The sequence below is a fragment of the Mus musculus genome, chromosome 5 (genome assembly GCF_000001635.26).
Source record: "Mus musculus strain C57BL/6J chromosome 5, GRCm38.p6 C57BL/6J".
NCBI lineage: Eukaryota > Metazoa > Chordata > Mammalia > Rodentia > Muridae > Mus > Mus musculus.
Genome location: NC_000071.6, coordinates 34,334,073 through 34,354,714, shown reverse-complemented (window position 1 = coordinate 34,354,714; position 20,642 = coordinate 34,334,073). Strand labels below are relative to the sequence as shown.

General features: G+C 42.8%; 1 protein-coding gene and 1 non-coding gene across 4 annotated transcripts; one reads left to right on the top strand and one right to left on the bottom strand.

Annotated features, from left to right (window-relative positions):
* Window positions 1–1,269: 1,269 nt before the first annotated feature.
* On the bottom strand, window positions 1,270–18,465 carry Rnf4 (ring finger protein 4). 3 transcript variants are annotated; one of them, NM_011278.5, is made up of 8 exons: window positions 18,174–18,465; window positions 12,036–12,193; window positions 7,814–7,940; window positions 5,972–6,051; window positions 5,156–5,165; window positions 4,644–4,803; window positions 3,877–3,925; window positions 1,270–3,484 (listed from the first exon to the last, which is right to left on the bottom strand). In NM_011278.5, the coding sequence occupies exons 2-8, from the start codon at window positions 12,042–12,044 to the stop codon at window positions 3,335–3,337; spliced, it is 585 nt and encodes a 194-aa protein (NP_035408.1). In that variant the 5' UTR covers window positions 12,045–12,193; window positions 18,174–18,465; the 3' UTR covers window positions 1,270–3,334. The 3 variants fall into 3 exon arrangements, with proteins under 3 accessions (NP_035408.1, NP_001291198.1, NP_001291199.1); NM_001304269.1 differs by having other exon boundaries at window positions 18,231–18,335; NM_001304270.1 differs by lacking the exon at window positions 18,174–18,465 and adding an exon at window positions 17,618–17,783.
* Window positions 17,510–19,585, top strand: A830049F12Rik. Its single transcript, XR_003955772.1, has 2 exons — window positions 17,510–17,518; window positions 17,627–19,585. It is a non-coding gene; the product is annotated as an RIKEN cDNA A830049F12 gene (transcript).
* The last annotated feature ends 1,057 nt before the right edge of the window (window positions 19,586–20,642 follow it).

Genomic DNA, 20,642 nt, shown 5'->3' with positions numbered 1-20,642 from the left:
TGCACTGGATGGTTTACAATTTCCTGTATTAACTACAATTCCAGAGGATCTTATGCCCTCTTCTAGCTCTGTGCACACCCAACATGTTCATGGTATGAACACACAAACAGGCATATATAAACATAGGTAAAAAATATTTTGTGTATATCAGCACATATGTAGGAGCCCAGAGTCCAGGAGGATATCAGATCACCTTTCCAGGTGGAGGAAAAGATGATTGTGAGCCACCCTTTGAGAGAGCTGCAAACTAAACTCTAGTACTTGTAGTGACAATTCTGGAGTTGTAGTTTCTTTAAAAACAGAATTAGTGTGTATTTTCATTTTTTCCCCAAATGTGAGTATAGGACTGCTTCAGACTGTACACAGCAGTTGATTATGTTTGTTTCATGCTCTAGCAGGGGTGTGATTTTGCCAGTTGTAGTTTCTTTGATTGGGTGATGTTCAAACTTTGGAGGGTAACCGGGCAGTGGTGGCACACGCCTTTAATCCCAGCACTTGGGAGGCAGAGGCAGGCAGATTTCTGAGTTCAAGGCCAGCCTGAAAACAAAAACAAAAAAAAACTGTGGGTATACAATTGCTAGAGCCCCAAGGGGGGTGGGGGGTTGATGGTTGCACTGTTAAGTAGCCATGTGCAAGATGACGAAGATCCAACTTGCCCCAATCATGCTCCTAATCAGCAGGAAGTAGCCTAAGGATGGTGTAGTACCCTTTCTGACCCAATTTTATTGGGGATCTTTCCTCTATCCTTTTTCCCCTCTTATGTAGTTCTAGGGAGTTGAGAGGTTCAAAGAATAAAGGTGGACAAGAGAACTCACAAAATAGCAAAAGGTAAGTAAGCACAGGTGATTAAGAACACTTGTTGCTCTTTACAAAGGACTTAGGTTCGATTCCCAGCCCTTACATGGCAGCCCACAACCATCTGTAACTCAAGTCTTAAGGGATCGGACACCCTCTTCAGACCTCCACGAGCACCAGGCATGCACACAGTACACATACACACACGCTGGCAAAATACTCATACACATGAAACAACTGCAATCTTGGTCAAGCTTGTTCCTAATATCTCTGGAACTTTCATTTCCAGCCAGCAACACTTCTCAGAGTAAACTATTCTAGTTTTTCTTGTTACTGGACATTGCCAGGCCTGAGATGTGGTTCTATGCTACCATTTGGATGAGCTGAAATTCTCCAACCCACACACAGTACAAGTCACACTGAATGAACAGCACACACCTTAGCTAAAAGGTTCCAAAGAATAACTGAATAAATGAAAGATACTTAGTTCAAATTGTTTTATTTCCATCTTTAATACTAGTCCAAAACAGACTGATACCCATGAGCATAGTTTAAATGTAACAAAGAAAAGAGTTAAACTATATACATTAAGTAAAAAGGAAAGAAAATCTTTTCTATACCAATCTTTCCCTATTAATGCAGTGTCTGATTAGAAGAACACATCTTTTTCTCAATTTAATTTAGGATAAAGTAATAGAACTTTTATGATCAACTTCATACACCGTCCTTGAGGAGAAAACAAATTTTTAAGTGGGTGTTACCACATTTACTGGTGAACTGGCTGCATGGTTGCCTTGTCTCTTTGAAGTCTGGCTTTCATTAGACTAACAAGACCAAGTCCATGAGGCCCACAAAGAAATCAATGGCTGTGACATCCAAGGGGGAGAGGAGAGCACACACATCACAATGATGAGAGCTAATGCTCTTACCCTCTGAGTCCATGTAGAAAAAAAAAACCTATTACTCTCATTCAAACTAACTGAAGTCAAACAGCTAGAAAGTCAGAATGAAGAATAAAACTATTTTCTTTTCACATAGAGGAGGGCCACTCCTTCAGCTCCATTTAAAGTGAATTCTGTGCTGAGTCCCTGCTCCTTCAGAACATTACACTGAAAGTCAGTTATTGCTAGCAAAGCTCCAGTGGTCCCTTTCCCACCTCAAAGATGTTTCACACAAAAAGGCTATTGGTTTGGCTTGAAGCCCTCTGAGGAAGTAGTGTGGAGGTGGAGGCAGGCTGGCATTCAAGGCCTATCCTCTACAAGCCGCCCTGTGCCTGGTGTCCCCAGGGGCAATTTTCCACCTGTCTCCGTGAGCACCAGAGTCTCCCACACATATACGGTGGAGCAGACATTGTTATGTGGTCCCACTGGAAGAGGCACCATGCTTTGCTGACCAAAACCCACTGAGCAGTCAAAAGTCCAGAGGATCAAAGCTCAACTGGCTAGAAGAGCAAGCAGCTTTGGAAATACCTATCTATTCAAGGGGTGTGGGAAAAGCTAGGGCAGTGGAGGTTGAGTAGGGCAACACCTCTGACAAATGGGCAACGGTGACTTGGGCAAAAGCATGTAAGTGAACAGCTGATAAGGCCATTGCTACTGCTACCACCTCCTATTATACTATGCTTGAGCAGACATTAGGCAGTGGGAACTGAAAAACTGAGGGTTGGAGGGCACTGTAGACAACACAGGACCCATCTTAGCATTAAAGAGAGGACACTCAAACACTTGTCCTATTAGCCTTCAATGTTCTGTGCCAGTAAAAGAACTTTGGAGCATGGGTAGGGTTCCTGAGAACAGCTGGTGAACAGACATGGGGTGGGATGAGCACTGCTCCCATAGGCGACACTGGGCTGAGGATACCAGCAGTGCTACAGCTTCCAGATTGCTGAAGAGCAGGTGAAGAACGGGTTTTATTGCACTTTCTCATTCTTAGGGAACAGGATCGTCCTGCAGAGTCACTGGATTTGCAGAAAACACTGCACACCAATGATGAGTTTCAGGCGGAATCATAGGTCACCTCTGCTCTCGTGGGAAGGAAACTAAAAGTCCACCTTTTCGTGGCTTTTCGTGGGCAGCTCATGCACTGGTATCCTTGGGCTATTTGGGCTGTCTGGCCAGGTCACTGTCTGGCAGGCAGAACAGCTAACTGACAGGTGCCTTGGGAAGGTTCTGCACACACAAGAGCTGGGGCAAACTTTCCCAACAGGGAAACTACTTGGCCAACATGTAAGCTCCATAAAGAGGCTGGAGCCATGATGCTCAACCCCAATATGCCCGACTCCTTTTTTCCCTACTCTGGGCTCAGACCACCCAAAGGGGCAGTGATGCTGAGCTGATCTAGGAGGATCCCTGGACCGTGCTCCATAGCATCAAACGAGATAACAAAAGGATCTAAGGGGTTGGAAAACAAAAGACCAGTTTACATCAGACATTGATTTTTGAAAGTCTTTTTGAGCTCAGGAAACTGGAGGCAGATACCATGCAGAAAAGGCCAGCCTGGCTGTCTGTCCATTGGTCTATCCTGAGCAGTTGTGAACATTTCATATATAAATGGGGTGGTACCGCTTATGGTTGATCTTTTTCCTACAAGTTGGGCAAGTGTTAGCATTCTTAAGGGAATCACGGAGGCACTGGCTACAGAAGACGTGGCCACATTCTGTAGAAACAATGAGACGCCCATTCTGCACAATCTAGAAGACATTAAAAGAACAGCCTTAAAGTATCCCTTTTTCTACAAAGACCCGAACCCACCCATCACCAAAGAGACAAGTGAAACAAAGAAGGGCCTGGGTTGTATCAGAAAAAGCAGTACACTCAAGAGTTTTGAACGCTGTCTGTGTGACAGGTGACAGACAGGACTTCCCCAGGTGCAGCAGTACAAAGTGGCTATGGGGAACCTCAGAAAAAAATCAGCAGCTTCTAGATAGGGCTGGGTTGGAAAACATCGATTTGCACAAGGGTTAAAGATAAAATGTACAGGGCCCACCACCAACTGGCACAATCCACTTTGACACACACTTTCTCCAAGTACTTTTGAGTAAAGTAGGGCAAAACCAACAGGAGAAACAACTAGGTTACTTACCTCAGAGTATCCATCCATACAGATAGGACAACTGACGGTACCTGAGGGCCTAAAATCACAGTGCTTTGCATCAGTTTTTAAGTAAACTCAAAATACTTGATTAAACCCTGTAAAGCAACCTCACATACGCAGTCATATCTTCTCAAGTCTCTCATTTTTGTTGAGTTAGGACAGGCACCCAAAAAACTTGAAGAGAAATTAACTGCTTGAAGGGCTGGGCTCCAAAAGCCATTGAAAAGGGGAATAAGCAAGAACAGGTCTAGAAGATGTGGACAAGTAGGCTTGCCCACCTCTTTTTTTTTTTTTTTTTAAAGATTTATTATATATAAATACACTGTAGCTGTTTTCAAACACACCAGAAGAAGACATCAGATCTCATTACAGATGGTTGTGAGCCACCATGTGGTTGCTGAGATTTGAACTTAGGACCTCTGGAAGAGCAGTTAGTGCTCTTAACTGCTAAGCCATCTCTCCAGCCCGCCCACCTCTTTTGCTTCCAGCATTCTTGCTAGTAGCACCTGTAAACACAACCTACTTATAACCACTCCATGAGCGAAAAGCACACCCTGGTCAGTATGTATGGCCCTGTCTGTCTGTCAATTGGTCTATCCTGAGCAGACAGCTGAACCCAACCCTGTATTCCAAATATGCCTACCTAGCTGCTTGGAAGATACTTGTTCTAGAGCAAGAGCTTACATACCTGATAGCAAATGCAGAATCTATATACCCTGGCCTCCACCCAACACAACAGCAGCAGAGCTCTTTACCTGGGTCCAGTAGCTCCATCATCCTTGGTGCTTCGAGGAGTATGGGTAGTCACGTACACATCTTTGTCCCTAGACAGCTCCTCATCATCACTGCTCACCACACAGCTGTCAGCATGGTCTTGGCGCAACCTCCTCCCATTTCTCCTTGGCCTTCTCCTTTCTAAGGAAAAAGCCACATTTTCAGCCATCTTCACCTAACCCACTTACCCTAGTACTTCTAAAAGCCTTTCCCTCTGTTTGAGATCTTCAGGGACAAACTGCCACCATAGTAGCTGTACCCTCAGAAGGTCCTGTCCAGGCACTGAGGCCAATCACTTGCCTTATAAGAAGGCTCAGCCCATGGTACAATGGCAGAGATTTTCAGTAAAACCAACATGTCTGACCAAAGGCATCCATCTTCCTGCCTAAGATCTTGGAAGGACAGTCTGACAAAGCCTACATACAATGCTGCGGCATTTATTCATAACAATTTTCGCTAAACCCAGGGAAAAAAAGAAATGAAACCAGCTTACCTTCAACAATCTGAAGAGGGTGGAGAGGGGGAAAAAAAGAGAGATTGTGTTATAAACATCCTGACATTTTATCTGATAAAACACAGCTTGATTCTAATATGTATGTTTGACCCTCTCCGAATTCTTTTGGGCTCTCAGTCCTCCCTTTCCCCCAAGAAAGGGAAATGATATATACTTCTACAGACCACCTATGGCCATCTCCAGGTCAATGCATCCTGAGTCAATATGCTGAGTCTTATCCTACCTACATCTGGGAGCCTAAATACCACATTAAGATCTGTGCATAGCTGGGCGTGGTGGCTCATGCCTTTAATCCCAGCACTCGGGAGGCAAAGGCAGGTGGATTTCTGAGTTCGAGGCCAGCCTGGTCTACAGAGTGAGTTGCAGGACAGCCAGGGCTACACAGAGAAACCCTGTCTCAAAACAAAAACCAAACCAAAACAAAACAAAACAACAACAACAACAACAACAAAAAAAAAATAGGCCACCATGCCTGGCTTTTCTGTCGTCTTTAAAAACAAACAAAAAAATCCACACACCTTATTTCATGTATATAGGAGTACACTGTAGCTTCTGTATTCAGAAACACTAGAAGAGGGCATTGGATCCCATTACAGATGGTTATGAGCTACTATGTGGTTGATGAGAATTGAACTTAGGACTCTGGAAGAGTAGTTCTTAAGTGTTCTTAACCTCTCAGTCATCTTTACAGACCCTTTCACAATCTTTCCAACCCTGACCAGTGACCCAGGGATCAGATGCAGATATGGGCCTAGTACTCTTACCCAAACAGCCAATTTTTACTCAAATGCTTACCACAACAGAGTCATTGTGAGTCAGGTCCACAACCACGGGCTCTAAAGATTCACAGGTGAGGTCCACAATTTCATCTCCAACTTCAAAATAAAGCAATTCAACAAATATTAGGAGGATAATAAGGCTGTACACTTTAGGCTTGGTTGGTATTACAAACTTGGCCTGTATCAAAGTATAAAAGCCCTGACATAATATAAAAAAACCTAAAGACTAACTAACCCCCTTTCAAAGATGATAGCTAAAAAGTGCCACTCTAGCATTTTGCTAAGTGGGAGGTATGAATTATGAAGTCCTAAAGGTGTAAATGTGAGGACAAACGTCCAACCAAGTGGCACCACAATTCATTAATTAGGGAGGGCGAGCAAGAAACATTTATAAGTATGTTTCTTCCTGATTGCTAGTAACATTAAAGAATATTAAGTTTAGAATTTATTTTATAAACAGTATGGGTCTAACTAACATAGTCTAACTTGTTTTATCTGCTTATACTGAATTTCCCAGAGCTTGGTGTGGTGGCCAACACCTTTAATGCCAGCACCCAATAGATGAAACAGGCAGATCAGTTTGAGTTCAAGGCCAGCTTGGTCTACATAGCAAGGTCCAGACTACTGAAGGCTACATAGTTAAAAGCCTGTCTGTCTGCCTTTCCCCCACACTCCTTACCTATATACACACAGATATCCAATGCAATTTTCACCAATTGCCTCTTACTTTTCATGAAAAAGAATGCCTGCTACTTAATGATCATAATTCATGGATCCATAAACTTATGGGTCTTTTGAGTCCGTGTTTGTGTTCAGAATGAAACGGAGTCCAAACAGAAAATGAACACTACCCTGTGAAGTCCAAGAAATCCATCATACATGAAGTATTTGAAGTTTCTTTTTAACTCTAAGATAAATGAAATCAAATATTTTTTTAAAATTTTCAGCACTAAGGGTTGTACAAAGGCCTTGCATATTAAACAGGTGCTCTACTAAGCTATCTATGTCTATAGCTCACTGCTTCAACAGTTCTTGGGCATGAGTTATAGAAAACAGCAGAGCAAAGGGGTTCGATCCAAGCCACATGACACTTCCTGAGAAGGCAGAAGAAAATCCAATCTGGCCTCTGTCTAAACCAAGCTCTAACAATGACAGCCATTAACAAGATTGACTTTAGAAATTTTGTCTTAATGAAAACCGAAAGAGGAAATTCAAGTATTTCACCAAGCTAAGCAAGATGAAGTTCATGAGCCAAGTGGCTGCTTCAAAACAGATACCACAATACCAAAGGGGGCAGCTTTACTCATTGTTGCTGTAAGCTGTGAATAGTAAGTTTTAAGATTACACGTGCATATAAAATATAAAGTACAAGAACTTCCAACACTTAACATTTGTAGGGTACAATCTGCTTGCCATACATGGTCCCAAGGGCATTACGGCACAAATTCAACTTGCCCTTTATACTAACATCATTCCCTAAAACAGGAAGACAGCCTCAGGAAGGTGTGGCCTGGGGCTAGAGAGACAGTTCAGGGGCTACAAAATACTTGCTGCTCTTGTAAAAGACTCAAGTTCAGTTCCCAGCACCCACGGGGCAACTCACAACCATCTGTAACTACAGTTCCAGGGAATACAATCATCTTCTGACCTCTGTAGGCACCAGGTACACATGTGGGGCACAGACATACACAGAAGCCCAATGCTCATATACATAAATTGGGAAGAAAAAAGGTGTAACTTTCTCTAAGGCCTCAAGTTGGCAAATTAATATGCATAAACTGGATCCAATTCACAAGCATAAAATACTGCACTATGTCCACTTGTCAACATTACAGTCAAGTATTTCTAGCTCTCTTACCAGTTTCCACAAGTTCTATGGGTTCTGTTTCCAAGGAAACCTCAGGGGTCGAAGTTGTTTCCCGAGTTCGCTTCTGGGTTTGTCTAGAATTCACAGTTCCACCACGCCGCTTTCTTTGAGGATTTCTCTAAGGTCATCAAGGGAGAAAGAAGGGGTTGTATGAGTTCCAGATTTGACAGGGTTTCAAGAGTAAAAAAGTACACAGGTTGGGTAATGGTTCAACTTGGTTGTCGTCATACTTGTCTGTGCCTGCGTGTGCATGCAAGCACAAACGCTCACCCAGAGGATGTGCACTCTATCACCACAAAATCTGTGACACTTCCGGAGCACAGGGAGCAAAGAGCTAGGATTAAAGGTCTGTGTCACTTTGCCCAAGTCAGAATGCTATTTTTACATCTCATAAGAAACTTTTGTTTCAAAACACGTATTCTAAGTTTGGATCATATGTGCAATCTTGAAATGTGTGCTCTGTAAGCAAAAGACCTTTACACATCCTTCTTTACATAGCTTCTTAAACTATGGATCACGGGGCTGGAGAGATGGCTGTATGGTTAAGAACAGTAACTGCTCTTCCAGAGGTCATGAGTTCAATTCCCAGCAACCACATGGTTGTTAGCACTGTAGCTGTCTTCAGACACACCAGAAGACGGCATGGGATCTTAAAAATCTTAAAAACAAAACAAAAAAAACCCCAAAACCCAAATACTATGGATCACCTTTAATCAACACTTTGGGAGACAGGCAGGAGGATCTATGAGTTCAAAAGTACCCTGGTCTACAGGAAGGTAAGAGGCCAGACAGGGATATACAATAAGATCCTATCTCAAATAAAATAGAAACAACAATGACAAGTAAGCCAACAAAACCAAGTGTGGTTTACAATGCCATGTATGGTCACTTAAATGAATGAGGGAGGGAGGGCCATGAAAACAATTTTGCAATAGCAAAATGTTTTCTGAACCTACAAAGACCAAAAATTAACTCAAAAATCAAATGCATCATGAATTGTTATTTCTCCTATCATCTGTCCATGTTACATCATATGACTTCACTATAGCTTTAGTTCTGAAAATGCATCTCACAAAATTTGCATAGAACATGCCACACTGTCCAGTGCCAACAAACACCACTCATGACACCTGTGTTTGAATTCAAGATTACTGCTATATTAGCAATTTTTACTGTACACATTTTTTGTTGTTACATAAACTGAATGATTCAATTACTAACATGACTTGTAGTATTTTCCTATCATTATAATTGCAGATACAATTATTTAGCATATAATTAAAATCTTGTATATCTCTAGATTATGCTGGTCTAGTGTGTTTGATGTTTTGTTTTTTAACTTTCTTTAGCACTCCAGATGCGGTCAGGTGGATTTTTTGAGTTCCAGGCAATATAAGACCTTGCCTTAAAAATAAGAAATTTGGCAGAGCATCAGGGCGCACGCCTTTAATCCCAGCACTCGGAGGCAGAGGCAGGTGGATTTCTGAGTTCAAAGCCAGCCTGGTCTACAGAATGAGTTCCAGGACAGCCAGAGCTACACAGAGAAACCCTGTCTTGAAAAACCAAACCAAAACCAAACCCCACAAAACCCCAAATCTGCTTTTTTCCCCTTTCCTTACTCCCAGAATGAGGGCGCTGAGATTATTTATTAATAAATGATTAGGCCAAAATGTTTGGCTCATACTCTGACTAGCTTGTAACTTATTTAGTCTATTTAAACTACTCTATGCCTACCACTTGGTTAGTTACCTCACTTGTTTTTCCTCAGAATCTCCCAATTCTATCCTAAATTCAGGTACATGCTGGCTTATTTCAGTCTTCCGTCAGCTTTTCTGAATCTCTCTTATACTATCACTATTTCCCAGAATCCTCTCTCTTCCTGCCAGTGTCCCACCTCCAACTTCCTGCCTCAGCTCATTGGCCATCAGCTATTTTATTGACAGGTGATGCTTGTAAGAAATTCTATTACCATGCCTGGCTAATTCAGTATTTAAAAAAAAAAACATTTATTGTATGCATGCATGTATTTGTGCTACTATGCACACATAACATCAGAGGACAACTTACAGCAATCAATTCTCTCCTACTATGTGGGGCATGGGGTCATACTCAGGTTGGCAGGCTTGTCAGTAAGCCACATTTTTATATAATTCTTTATATTAAAAAAATCTATTTCATTTATAACTTACTTTTACTTTAATAAACTTAATAAACTTAGTAAAGTTACATTTATACCAAGTAATTTATTTAGAGTAAAAGCATGATTTTAATAACAAATACTGACTGGATCTGAATGCACATTTATGTCAATACCTGAGGTCATAAAAATTTTTCCAAAGAAAAGTTACAAGTGGAAAAGTTTAGGCTACCTTACTATGGAACCCAAGTGACTCCAGCCAGAACCTACCTTACATGCAACCAAGGATGATCAAAAGTGAAGTCATCCTTTACAAATTTTAAAGTTTACTTTAAATATACAAGTATTTTGCCAGCATGTATATATATCTATGTACCACTTGAAGGCCAGAAGAGGGTATCGGATCTCCTGAATTGGCGTTACGGACAACTCTGAGCAGACACGTGAGTGCTGGAATTGAACCTAGGCCCCATGGAAAAGCAGCAAGTGCTCAAGTCTGAGCCAGCTCTCTGGATCCAGATCCAATTTTTTCCTTGTTTTGGTTTTGGAGACAGGATTTCTGTGTAGCCCTGGCTGTCCTGGAGCTCTACACACAGACCAGGCAGGTTTTGTCTCACAGAAATCCACGTGCCTGGATTAAAGGCATGCATCACCATCGCCTAGCCCTAGTTCCAGTTTTAAATTTTAATTTGTTTTGGGTCTGTGATCTATATGTGATCTATTCCATTACACGAGTGGAGGTTAGAGGGCAACTTAAAGGTGTCAGTTCTCTCTTTTCACCATTTGGGTTCCAAGACTCAAACAACTGAACCAGTTCACAGACCTGTGAATAGTAGTTAATACATTGTAAAGACTAGGTCTTTCCTTTGCTGCTCTCTACTTTTTTAAAAGTCAACAACAACAAAAAAGTTCCTCTGTGTATTTGTATACCACAGGCATGCCCAGTGCTCACAGGCTAGTAGATCACCTAGATCTAAAGTTACAGAAGGTTGTGAGCCAGGGCTGGAGAGATGGCTCAGCAGGTAAGAGCACTGACTGCTCTTCTGAAGGTCCCGAGTTCAAATCCCAGCAACCACATGGTGGCTCACAACCACCCATAATGAGCTCTGACATCCTCTTCTGATGCTGTCTGAAGACAGCTACAGTGAACTTAGATATAATAATAAATCTTAAAAAAATAAAATAAAATAAAAAGGAGGAGGTTGTGAGCCACCTGACATGCATGCTGAAAAACAGAAATAGTCCTTTCTTCCTAAACAACAGATCATCTGTTGAGATACCTCTTACTAGGTAATAATACACTGTGTTTCTCCTAGATTGCTTGACAATTATGCCCTTGGGAATCAAGCCTCCTCCTTCCCAAAGCACAGATGTCTGCTACAAAGTTGTTGTTTTTTTTTTTTTTTTTTTTTAAAGATTTATTTATTATTTTATGTAAGTACACTGTAGCTGTCTTCAGACACACCAGAAGAGGGAGTCAGATCTTGTTACGGATGGTTGTGAGCCACCATGTGGTTGCTGGGATTTGAACTCTGGACCTTCGGAAGAGCAGTCGGGTGCTCTTACCAACTGAGCCATCTCACCAGCCCTGCTACAAAGTTTTTATGTGGGTAATGGGGACCAATCTCAAGTCCTCAATTCTTGCATTGGAAGCACTTTATTCACTGAGCCATCTGCCCAGCCCTAGGGTCTGATCTCAGTGAGTACTTGAATATGGCCTTGAACTTAAAATTGTGATCTTGCCTCAATTTATCAATGGACTATAGGTTTAATTACCATCTACTTGGATTATAGACAGGTACATATCACAAGACAGATTTTTCAGTTTTGCTGGGAAATGTAATCAGGGCTTTGTGCATAAACAGCAGAGACACACCCTCAGCTGTTTTTACTTATTTTATTTTTAGAGACAGAGCACTTCTTGTCAACTTCTAGTCTTTGTAGCTCAACTTTCCAATATCTGGAATTAGGGGCCAGTACTATAACATGTGGCTTATAGTCCTCTTCAATATGCTACAAGGGAACAAGATAGTTAACTAATGTTGGTAATAAAATTTATAAGGTAAGAAAACTTACTGTACTCATTGTGCTCTCTGGCTTCAATCCACAGAAAAGGAAGTGATCTACACCAAGGTTTATGGTGTGGTAGGATGTTCTCAATCTCTCATGCCCACTGAATACTCATCCTGTGGTTTACAATTTGGAGCCAACTAGATGTGCAGTATTTCCAAATTCTGAAAAACAAAGATACCAACTTGATAAATGTTGCTATTTGTACTGTTGACCAAAAACCAAAAAACAGAAAAAAAAAACAAAAAAACATAAAACAAAAACAAAACAAAACTAGGTAATCCCAAAGTCTACAATCCAAACTATCATACCATCTTCTACTCAAGCTCCTTTTTAGTACTTGGGATTGAATGGGAGGCTTCCTATATTCTAACACTGAGCTATACTCCTGCAGTCCCTCCTGGCCTCCTTTTTCTGGTTGCTTCAAATATAGTAAAAGTATTGTGGTAACTCTAGGAGCTTAAAGACAAGTTTTAGTTGCTTACTGGAATACATCAACTCCTTAGCATTCAGGAAAGGGAACAGAGCTTCCTAAGCCAACCAGTCTCCTTGTCCTATGACTTCACCATCCTTCCAAGGTTCTGAGGAACTAAGATGATAGTTCCTTAGAAACTTTTTGCAAGTTTCCCAACAAACTATTCAGACCATAGAATAGTCCCAGATCCACTGTAATTGCTAGATCCCAGTGTACATTATGCTTCTGGTTTTAGGAAGTATCTTACATGTGAGCGAATACCTACCAAATGTGCCCCCCCCAAGCATATATTATCTCACAGGCACATCTTATTTCACAAGAATATAACAAAAATATCTTTACAATGAGCTTGAGAAAGTCTCATGGATTAGAGGACTAATCTTCTATAGCACCCACATAAAAGCCAGACATGGCAGCATACCAGTAACCTTAGTGCCCAGCCAGCTCAGTTCAGAAAACACTTCAGATTTAGTCAAACTCAGTTTCAAAAAAAAAAAAAAAAAAAGGTGAAGAGCCATATATAAAGACTGTCCTCCTTTGGCCTCTATATGGGCAAACACTCAAAATACACACTGTGCATGCAAAAGGGAAAAGAGAAGAAAGACCCGTTTGCTGAGTGCTGAGAAATAATGGGGCACACATATTTTGGCTGTTCTTAGCCTCTTGACTCATTTTGGGCTAAGATTGGCTACTACACACACCATGACCTGTATGCTTCTTACCAATTTGAGACCAAGTCTCCTAAAACCCCACTAATCTGATACCTTTACTAACTTTCCTCAAGTCTTTTCATACTCCACATTACTGGTGACCATACCAATTGCATTCCAAATCTGGTTTTTTTCTTCAGAGATAACCAAGACCAAGAGTCGAAGAACTCTATGACAGGAACCAGTCTTTAAGAATCTACTAAGAGAATCTAGGCAGGAAGAGGCATCCATCACAGTCTAAGAGTACAAAGGAAATGTGTAGACAGAGGACAGAAGTTATATGAAAAAGTATCCTCACCAACTACAAAGGGGCATCAGAATATTGCTTTTATGTGTAAGATGAGGTGCTATCTAAGGACTATCTGTATGTTCTTCCTATTGCCCAGACCAAGGAAGCAGGTACTGTGATGGATGCCATTTTTCCTAAGAGCATGGGATGATTAAGAGTAAAGTCACAAAACTATAATCCATAACCATTAAATATCAGAATTCACACTTTTTGTTTTCTGGGGGTTTTGTTTCTCATCTTCCAGTGGTGGGAATGGCACCCATAGCTTTAGTACTGCTCAATCACTGAGCTACCATCCTAAGTTCTGAGAAACTAAATGTATATTTATGTGTACACAACGAATAGTTTTGTTTTGGTTTTTTGAAAGGGTTTTTGTACCTCTGGCTGGCTACATCTGCCTCCAGAGGTCTGATTAAAGGTGTATGCCACCATGCCTAGCAGAGAACCTACTCTTGTTATGTTAAACCAAAATTAGAGGTATTCGAGAAGAAAATTGTAACATGGAAATTTAGTATGTCAAGGAACTCTTGATTCCTTCCTTCCAACACAATCCACCAGCACAATGACCTCAACAAGAGCACCCCCATCCTAGTACAAAGGAAGTCCTCACTGTGACAGGGCTTTATCTACTTTCCACCTCCCTAATATTTTGCACAAAATAGATGTTATGATAATTGGTTGAAGGCAAATTACTTTGAGGGTGATGGTGCCCTTGCCATTGAAAGACCTAGGGTAGAATAGTGACCACTTTCGACTGGGAAAGGACAGACCAGGCATTTCTAAACCTGTAAGAGTGACAAACATGCCGGGCGTGGTGGTGCACGCCTTTAAACCCAGCACTTGGGGAGGCAGAGGCAGGCGGATTTCTGAGTTCGAGGCCAGCCTGGCTACAAAGTGAGTTCCAGGACAGCCAAGGCTACACAGAGAAACCAAATCCTGTCTCAAAAAACCAAACCAAACCAAAAAAGAGTGACAAGCATTCATGTGAGGGTACCCAGCTGTTCATTCCAGAAGAGTGATTCTATGAAACCAATAAAGGCAAAGCATGTTGTTAAATATACCTATAATCTTCAAATCTGGGAGAGCAAATCAGAAAGACTCAGATAGAGGCCAAGCCTGGGATATTATCACATAGTGAGCCTTTATCTAAAACAAAACAATAAACCATAAAACCAAGAGGTAAGCAAACTAAATGCCGGTAGACCAAAAGCTAAAAACTCCAGAATGTTACAAATATTCTATGTGAGGAATTCAGGCAAAATGTCCCTGGAAAAATTGAAGAGAATTAGAGCAAGAAAGACACAGAATGAGTGAAAATTAGGAACAGAAACCTCAAGTTGCTTTTTTTCTTCCATTTCCCACAGGTAATCTACAGTCTCAGTAGGCTGTCTTCTTGCTGCCACCTCCATTCTCATTGTCACAAGGTAATAAATATAGTTAAAACACACAGCTAGCCTCCTTCCCTGAACTTGCACACACCTGACTGGCTTCATTTACAGTTACAGAAACATGTTCCTTATAAAAACATTGAATTATAGGTCCAATACTCAATAACATGGCCAATAAATTTTTAAAATGTAGTGTTCTACAAGTGAAAACTGGCTAACGAAATCAACTATGATACTGTCAGCTTGCTTGTGACATTGAGCTTTAGATGGCTTCCCACATTCAAGTTATTGTCAAGTGGAGGGTGAATGACTACTGCAGTATCAAACCCGCACAACTGTGACTCTGATTTTCCCTTCTATTTTTCAAAGAAGCTGTGACTAGCAAACAAAATTTCTTCTTAAACTGTTCCTTATCGTATCGACACCACCAAAACAAACATGATTCCAAAGAAGCATTTTATGTAGAAATCTATGTCACCTTCTGGTATCCAAGACATAACACATAATGTGCTTTACATAATACTTGGAAGGCAGAGTCACGCAGATCTCTGAGTGTGAGGCCAGTCTGATCTACATAGCAAATGTGAGGCCAGTCAGGGATATACAGTTGAGGTCCTATCTCAGAATAAATTTAAAAACTATCATATGGACACACATATGATGTGCCATATATAGTGTGTAATATAAAGGTCAGAAGATAACTTTGTGGATTTCTTCCATCCACCTTTACATAGTATGATAGCTATTCTTGGTTGTCAACTTGACTAGATCTGGAATTACAAAACCCAAATGTCTGGGTACACCTTCAAGAAATTTCTCTCTCTCTTTTTTTTTCTTCCTTTTTTTGAGTCAGTGATCTCTGTATAGTCCTGGCTGTCCTGGAACTCACTTTGGAGACCAGGCTGGCCTCAAACTCAGATCCACCTGCTTCTGCCTCCCAAGTGCTTGGGATTAAAGGCGTGTGCCACTACTGCCCACCCATATCTCTAAATTAAATACCATAGACTCCACTGGTGGCGCACGCCTTTAGTCCTAGCACTTGGGAGGCAGAGGCAGGCGGATTTCTGAGTTCCAGGACAGCCTGATCTCCAAAGTGAGTTAGTTCCAGGACAGCCAGGGCTATACAGAGAAACCCTGTCTCTAAAAACAAAAACAAGCAAACAAAAAAGAATCATGAGTTCAGATTCCAGTATCCATGTCAAATGCTTAGTTACAGCAGAGTGCTCACCTGTAAACCCCACTGTGTGAGTCTGCGGGGGTTAGGGTGGTAGGAAGCCTACTAAGGCCTAGAGATCTGGTCTCAAAGAAGTCAAATAATGATGAGGCAACACTGGTTTCTAGAAGCATATATAACCCACACCTACAGAGAGAATGAGGCTAACTCACTTGCCCAGAACTCATTCCACAGCCCCAGTTACTTATGATCCTCTTGCCCCAATCTCTTGAATACACAGGATTACAAGCATGATCCACCAGTTTGGCTATACTTTATTTCTTGAGGGACATGGAAGAGTTTCAGATCTAGAGGGGAAATGGATCCTTTCAATACATGTGAAATTATATTCTCTATCAGGAAAAAAAAAAAAGACTTGGTAGTAGGATTCTTACAGGCCCATGATCTCAGTTGAGTCAGGAGGACTGCCACATTCAAGGCCTGCCAGGACTATCAAGGAAGTTCAAGGGTAGCCTAGGCAACTTAGGAAGACCCTCTCTCAAACTAAAAAGTAAAATGAGGAGTTTGTTTACCATAGCAGGTAATGCATTAGCTTTATAGAGATCCAATAAATTAATTGAAACCGAAGTAATCTCATAAAAAACAGGAAGAGTTGACTTCACAAAGTTGTCTTCTCACCACCAAATATACATCATGGCACCCGGGTGCCCACATCATACAACACATCAGTATTGGTAATAATAAAAAGAGGACCAGAGATGTAACTCAGTAGTAAAGGAGCTGCCTAACATTTGTGAGGCTCTGAGTCCAATTTCCAGTCCCAACAAAACAATAAATACCCTTTGTTCAGAAATGAAATAAATATTACAGTCACCAAGAAACCAACTTTCCTGGGGGGGGGGGGGCGGAACAACCAAATAAGCTAGGAAACAAAACCAAAACTGTTATTGAAATGGAGTCTCAAGTAGCCCAGGCTAGCCTCGATTCCACCTAGGACCGAACATATCCTCAGATTCCTGATTCTTCTGCCTCTACCTCTGAAAGGCTGGAATCACAAGCACTCTTCAAAGTACTTAGTAAGCAAGACAACTTTCCACTCATTTCACATCGAACTCACAGGCAAACCGGGACGCAAGTGTTTTCTCCAACCATTAAAAAGAAAAAGCACCAGGTGTGTGTGGGGTCTGGGCTGGAGAGAGGTTCCCTCTCACCATTGTCAGGAACAAGAGTCAATCTGCAGGCTGAAAGACCTCAGACTACCTCAGCCTTTGTGAACCTCGGGCTCCCCCAATTACTTGGGCAACCTAAACTAAACGGCAGACCGAAAAACTGAAGCTTAAAACGCCCAGGGGTAAAGTTTAAAAAAACAAAAAGCAGGAACGCCCATATCTGGACTCCTCCCCCGCCCTAATCAAAATGTGGACAATGGCGTCCACTGCGAACAATGTTAAAGGTTAAGTTTCCTATCCCTGTGTACAGATGTGGCCCTGAGGGAAGGGCCCGAGCAGGCACCGGGCTAAGGATGGAGGTCGCAATCGCCCGCTTGACTAACCATAGATAGAACCAAAAGTGGCTCCTGGAAGCCCAAACCCCATTCAGCTCCAAAGCCCGCAAGCGTCCTCGGCACTCTCGCAACTTAGATACGGCCCGCCACGCGGCCCGGGTGCCCCAGCAAACTCGCAGGCCTCCGGAAGGCGGGGCGGCGACGCGACCACACAAAGGCTGCGTCATCAGCAAGGAACAAAAACCTCGCTCAGGTTCTCTGCAATCCGCCCGCCCGGCCCCGAGAGTGACCTTGGGCGACCCCCAACCCTCGCCGAGCCTCAGTTTCCCTTCCTACTTGGCGAAAGAGGTTCTCCGGCCAGGCCGCGGGTTGGCGAGCGGATACCCCCACACAAGACATTTCCCTACTTCCGACGACGGCGCCGCTCCATGTTCCGACAACCGCGTGCTCTCCGGGAAAGAGGCGGCAGAGGGCCCAAGCCGGAGAAGCGCGGTTCTGCGAGAGGCGGGCGGCCACCAACCCCAGTGCGGGCCGAGAGGCCGCCCGCGCTCCACGCCCGCACCGCCCTGCCCCGCCGCTTCCATGCTGCGGAGCCCAGCCTTACTTGGAGCTGGGGTTTGCTGCCAGACGCCTCGGCTGATGAGCTCGGGCAAGGACGTACCGACTCCAGCCGCCGCTGAGGAGACCCGTTCAAGCAAGCCTCCACCGCCTCACGAAGACCCACTTCCGCTCGTCCGGCACCGGCCCGCCCTTCTCAGCCCTTATTGGCCTCTCCCGCCTTTTCTCCCGTGCTCTACCGGTTTAGGAGGATAAATTGCAATTTTATTGGGTGAGAAAACCATCTATTACCACTTTGAAATACACCTTCTTCCGGTCACGCCCCCCGCCTGCTTGCGGGAGCTTCCACTTCCCGCGAGAGTGCCGCCAGTCGCGCTCCTCCCACGAGAACTTGGCGGTGTCGTTGCTGAGGCGCGTCGCGAGCTTGCCCGCTGGGTGTTTGACTTTTCGTTTGGCTTCTGACCTGGTATACGGTGGCCCTTACGGCTGCATCTAGCCCTAAACCATAATCCGTACCCTTCTCCGTCTCCTCGGTCGTTAATGAGGCGTACCAGAGACTCGCCCAAGGCCCCAATTTTCTGCTGATCCACAGGCAACCAGGCCGGGATTCGCACCATAAGTGCCAGGCTCTTAGGCATGTCGGTCCCCGGACTCTCCCTCGCAGGAATCCCATCATCTGGACAGGGGGCTCACCTATACGTTTGGGAGGCCTACCTGGAGGAAGCTTGAGGACTAGACGAAAGAGAACGTCCAGTTAGACATTGTGTGTGCTAAAGGCGGGGGAAGGTAGAGCTGGGCATGCCCAGGAGTCTGCGGGTTAGCTGCCCAAGTGTGTCGGGGCAGAGGCGAGAAAGGCAGGACTCAGAACACAAGTCCCATGGAATGCAAAGAACGGCCTCGGGCAAGACCAGGGCCTGGAATTGGGTCTTAGGACATCTCATGTTACAGAATCTCTCTTACCTGAATCTGAAAACCAGTATAATAACTTTAGGCAAGTCTCAGTCCATTCACACCTATTACAGGTTATCCATTTTACCTACTTCTGCCGGTTAATAAGAATGTGAGTGCTAACAGGTAATACAAGTCCTGCTGCTCCTGGGCTAGGTGGAGGGATGGGTTTAGCAACTGGAAAATGATCTATCCATAGATAAATAGCAACTAGAAAGAAATAGATGAGGACCCTCAGACTACTTGAGCAGATGATTTGAAGGTTATCCTAAATGTGGTTGAATTGCTTCTGTGGGGATATAGATCCTGGAAGATTGATTAACATGGCGAAGCAGATCAAAACCCGACCGTTAATATTTTCCATATTACAATCTCTGACGTTTTATGGAATTATAAGAGAACTTAGGATAAAGTGTGTATGATAAATACATACCTGACTCCAGTGTAAAATGTGTTTTGATGTTTTGGGCATGCTTTCCAAATGTTATAAATAGGAATAAAGAGAACTTACATTTGTAAGAAAAATGTAGGTATTTCTTATAATTTTTTGAATACTTAAATCAGGTGAGACCAAAACAGGAATATATACCCTTATAGGTTAAAGGTTCTGTTTGCAGTTAAACAGTTAAATATTTCTTGCCAGGAAGTAGTGGCCCACACCTTTAATCCCAGCAGAGATTAAACTCAGGAGGCAGAGGCAGGCAGATCTCTAAGTCTGAGGCTAGCCTGATAGGCTAGTTCCAGGACAGTCAAGGCTATACAGAAACACTGACTCAAAAAACACCAAAAAAAGCGAGCAGTGGTGGCGCCTTTAATCCCAGCACTCAGGAGGCAGAGGCAGACAGATTTCTGAGTTCCAGGCCAGCCTGGTCTACAAAGTGAGTTCCAGGACAGCCAGGGCTATAACAGAGAAACCCTGTCTCAAAAAACAAACAAACCACCAAAAAAGTTTATTTGTCCTAAGTTAAGTCCTTGCAAGTTAAAGTTTCTATTTGTAATTAGTAAGTTTCTGTTTGTCCTATGCAAGTTAAGGTTTCTGTTTGTATTTAATAAGTTCCTGTTTGTTCTGTGTTACATCCTTGCAAATTAAGGTTTCTATTTGTTTCTATTTGTAATTACTAAGTTCCTGTTTTAGATCTGCTCTGAACTGCTTGCAACCTCATTCATATGATGTATATCCTTACCCTTCTTCTTCCCTTTAAAGGTCTTTCATCCCTCTGTTTGAGGATGTTGGAATCCCTGGAGCTGGAATTACAGTTGTGAGCAGTCAGTTCAAATCTTTCCAACTCTCATTGTATCTAACAGGGTTTAACAGTCAACTCTCTTGCCTCTGAACACCGTATCTCTCCCATAAAGGGACATTCAAGAGGCCAGCAGAGGCTGCTTTCTCAAATCCTGCAACAGCTGGCTTGCCAGTCCCTGGCACACCTTGAAGGAATACCCAGAAGAGCAGGGGTTCTCTTTTTACCTTGTTCAGGCAGCACAAACCACACCCAAACACTTGTTTTCAAAGAAAGACCCTTTATTAAGTGGGGAAGAAAAGTTAAAGGGACTGCTTTCTGACTTA

What these genes read in the sequence shown, in the direction of transcription:
- Rnf4 (NM_011278.5), bottom strand. An exon ending in CATAGAACTTGTGGAAACTG is followed by an intron (nt 6,052 to 7,813) that starts GTAAGAGAGCTA and finishes TTTATTTTGAAG; the next exon opens with TTGGAGATGAAATTGTGGAC. An exon ending in GTATGGATGGATACTCTGAG is followed by an intron (nt 3,485 to 3,876) that starts GTAAGTAACCTA and finishes AATGTCTTCTAG; the next exon opens with ATTGTGCAGAATGGGCGTCT.